The 4,172-nt window shown below is 46.1% G+C and overlaps 1 protein-coding gene across 1 annotated transcript; it reads right to left on the bottom strand.

Moving 5' to 3' along the window:
- Positions 1-502: 502 nt before the first annotated feature.
- Positions 503-3,749, bottom strand: LOC125465771 (zinc finger protein 229-like). Its single transcript, XM_048559611.2, has 2 exons — positions 3,616-3,749; positions 503-2,064 (listed from the first exon to the last, which is right to left on the bottom strand). Exons 1-2 carry the CDS (start codon positions 3,747-3,749, stop codon positions 663-665), a joined length of 1,536 nt encoding a protein of 511 aa, XP_048415568.2. The 3' UTR covers positions 503-662.
- Between the last annotated feature and the right edge of the window lie 423 nt (positions 3,750-4,172).

Genomic DNA, 4,172 nt, shown 5'->3' with positions numbered 1-4,172 from the left:
AATAGTTAAATGCATGCTCAACACAAGTTCAACAAACAAGTTTCAACTCAGCACTGTACAGCCTTCTGGACTCAACCCTAAGTTCAACAACTTTCAATCATGATCTCCAACACCATCATGTTCTTTTTGCTCTTTTTTCTTTTTTGCTGTATTGCTGAGTTAGTCTTTGTCTTTATCCCTTGATGTTGCATTCACATGGTTTTTATGAAGCATTCCTGTGCTGAAGGAATTGCTGAACCATATGGGAAGAGGAACATTTGAGGCCCCCAATTATCTATCAGTTCCCAGATCAGGTCATTCTTTTTGATGATCAAGGAAGATTATTTTGTTTAATACTGAAAAAAGTACAAATTATCTGCCAACAGAAGTTAGCGCTGTTTCTGATTTTAAAAAGTGAATATTGAGGTTTATACTTTGACCTGTGGAAAGGTCTGGAACAGCATCTCTTATAGGAACACTGTAAATTGTCTTTTTTTAAAAAGAAAACTCAACACACACTATCTTTAAAACAAACAGATTTATTGGACTTAGATTAAGAATATTGAAATGCAGCCCAATTCTATGTGTTACTCACAGCAGCAGAAATAAATCCTCACTGTCAGAGTGAACGTGGTTCAGTCCTCATTGTTATTCAAAGGAGCAGCTGTTAAGACCACTCAGTATCATAAAACATGAGCTCGCTGGTGTCTCAGCAGGTCAGGTGAACAAGTGAATCCTTTCCCACAAACAGAACACTTAAATGGTCTTTCTCCAGAGTGAACTCGCTGGTGTATGAGGAGATGGTATGATCGAGTGAATCCCTTTGCACACACAGAGCAAGTGAATGGCCTCTCCCCTGTGTGACTGCGTCGATGAGTTTCCAGCTGGGATGGATAATTGAACTGCTTCCCACAGACAGAGCAGGTGAATGGTCTCTCCCCAGTGTGAACATGTCGATGAGTTTCAAGCTTGGGCAGGGTCTTGAAACCCTTACCACACAAGGGGCAGGTAAACGGGCCCTCTCCAGTGTGAACTCGTTGGTGTGTCAACAAGTTTGAGGAGCAAGTGAATCCTTTGCCACAAATAGAACAGGTGAAAGGTCTCTCTCCAGTGTGACTGCGTTGATGGATTTCTAGATAGGATGCACAATTGAATCTCTTTCTACACACTGAGCAGCTGAACGGTCTCTCTCCAGTATGAATGCGTTGATGTTTCATCAAATGGGATGAACAAATGAACCTCTTTTCACACACAGAGCAACTAAAAGGCCTCTCTCCAGTGTGACTGCGTTGATGGATTTCAAGATGAGCTGGGCAGTTAAAACCCTTCCCGCACACTGAGCAGATAACTGGTTTCTGCATAGTGTGGCTCCGTTGATGAGTTTGGAGCCTAGGAAAAGTCTTGAATCCCTTTCCACATTCTGAGCAGGTGAATGGCCTCTCTCCTGTGTGAACCCTTTGGTGTGCCAACAGGCTTGATAACTGAGTAAATCGTTTCATGCAGACAGAGCAGGAGAATGGCTTCTCCCCAGTGTGAACTCGCTGGTGTGTCATCAGATGAGAAGACTGAGTGAAGCCCTTCCCACACACGGAGCAGGTGAAAGGCCTCTCTCCAGTGTGAATGCGTCTATGGATTTCAAGATAAGCTGGTCTAATAAAGCCTTTCCCACACACTGAACAAATGAATGGCTTCTCGGCCGCATGAACTCCCTGATGTGTCTGTAGACTGGACAACTGACTAAATCGCTTGCCACACAGAGAACAGGCAAATGGTTTCTCCCCAGTATGGCTACGTCGATGAGTTTCCAATTCAGAAGGATAACTAAACCCCTTCCCACAGTCATCACATTTATAGGGCTGCTCACCAGTGTGGTTCCGCTTGTGTCTCTCCAGATTGAATGAGCGGCTGAAGGTTCGACCACACATTGAACACACAAATGGTTTGTCCCCTTTCTGAATTGGGTGTTTCCCTAGCACATTCAAAGGCTGATGAGATTCAGTTCCTGGCGAATCGAGCAAATTTAGCAGATCTGGACATGGTGTAAGATATGACCGTCCTCTCTGTAAGTCCTCCATTTCTAACAGCCTGTAAAGTAAATTATAAATGTCAGTATTGCAAACATAGAAATTCAGAACACAGTTCAAGTTATCTCCTGTATATCCCTGCAGAGCTGGAAATCCTCTGCACCACAAGCTGTGCCTCCTGCTGGCATCAATTCAATTTGGAATCAGCCCTCTGCAATCCAACTGCTATTACATTGCCATTCTCTCATAAAAGGCATTGATTCCGGCCAGGTAAAGCTGCAGAAACATTGCTTCATACCATTCTTCATGCATAAAGTGTGACTATCACTAAAGTCTGAATATTTAACTACAGACAGCATGTGGCACCTTCCAGTTCGGTTTACTTTTAGGATGCAGGAACTCTTGTCATTTCCTTTCTTTAATGTACTCAGCCACATTTATTGTGGGCTGGAATGTGAGCCACAGGATCACCTGGTCTGGTTTTGGGGTGAAAAAGGACTACTCCTTACCTCTGACTCAGAAGGTTATAGGCTCAAGTCCCACTTGAGTCCAACAGTTTAGGCTGTCAATCCAATGCAGTACTAAGGGAGTTCTGCACTGTCAGAGGTCCCATCGCTCACATGAGACATTAATGGTAGGTCTTATCTACGCTGTCAGGTGAATGAAAAATTTCTCATTGTACAGATGCACTCTGAAGGGACATGGACAATATTTATGCATCTCTCATCACAGAAGCAGAGTATCTGGTAATTATCACAATATTATTTGTATGAAGTTGCAGTAAACTCAAAATTCTGCGATATTTCCTTCAAACTTAATCACATTTCAATGGAACTAATTTTACTTGAAAGTGATGAGGGACATCCTGATGTGTGAATCGCGCTATGTAAATGCAGATCAGAGATAGCAAGAACTGCAGATGCTGGAGTCATTGACAATGCAGTGTGGAGCTGGAGGAACCCAGTCGGCCAGGTAACATCAGAGGAGCCGGAAAGCTGACGTTTCGGGTTGGGATCCTCCTTCGTTTCTGTCCTGAAATGTCAACTTTTCTGCTCCTCTGATGTTGCCTGGCCTGCTGTGTGCCTCCAGCTCCACGCTGTGTAATCTCTACATGTAAATGCAGTTTTTGCTCCTGCAGTTCGGAAAGGGGACGAAATTCCGGATGGGTCCTCAATGACAGCAAGCCAATTCGCAAAGGTAAAGGGGATGAAAACATTGTTTCAGAGGGAGTCCATTCTCTCAATATGTCACAACATTAAGCCGACAGATCCTGTTTTTTTTAGAGGCAGTCGCCACTGGCAGTCAGTATCCTCTGGACCCTTTCCCCTGACCACCCCTGTCTCCGACACACACAGACACCCCCCCCCCCACCCCGGAAGACCCGGTTTCTAAAACCCCTCCCCAAGGGGTCTCGTTTTCTAGAAGCCCCGGCCCCCTCACTCCACCCGCAGGCTCTCACTTCTTACAGACACCCCCTTCCCGCCCCAGCCCGTCAACACAATCTCGGTTTGTAGACCCCACGCCTGAGTGGGGTCTCGCCTTCCAGACCCTAATTCCACCCCTCCCCCCTGGTCTCACTCATTGTTTCTTTGCCTCCAGTTCGCAGTTTTACCCTGAACTTAGAAATTCCTGTATTCTCTGAACATCGGACGACGTTCCCCTTATTAGAAATCCTCGGGGCCCGGGAACAAAGACAAAGCGTAGGGGCGGGGCCAGACTTAGGTCCCGCCTCCCCCCTGCTCCCATTTACTGCTGGTGCGTGCGTACGTCATCGCCCGCCCCTGACTTCGTGCCCCATTGGGGTAGGCAGCTGTCAATCAGAGTGGTATTCCGAAGGAGAGCCACGCAACATTCCGCAGCTGATGCGAAGGCGAGAGGTAGCGCTCGGTCTGTCAGTTATGAGACCTTCCAACAGAATTTAGTATGGAGATCAGAGATGTTTGGAACAAAAGAGAGGGGTTGTGGTGACAAGGAAAGTATAGGGCGCCAGTGAGAGACTGAATGGCACATCGGTTAACTCTCCAGGACCAAAGGGAATGGTACGGAAATGGCAGTTGCTGGAGGTCTGGCAGTATCTGTGGAGAGGAATCAGTTAACGTTTCAAGTCCAGCGACTCTTTAATCAGAATCACCTGCCTGAAGCAAGTGTGCTACTGTCTGAAAATGCAAA

This window comes from Stegostoma tigrinum, chromosome 30, assembly GCF_030684315.1.
Source record: "Stegostoma tigrinum isolate sSteTig4 chromosome 30, sSteTig4.hap1, whole genome shotgun sequence".
Classification (NCBI taxonomy): domain Eukaryota; kingdom Metazoa; phylum Chordata; class Chondrichthyes; order Orectolobiformes; family Stegostomatidae; genus Stegostoma; species Stegostoma tigrinum.
The sequence above is the reverse complement of the archived record's forward strand: the minus strand, read 5'-3'. Positions and strand labels throughout refer to the sequence as shown.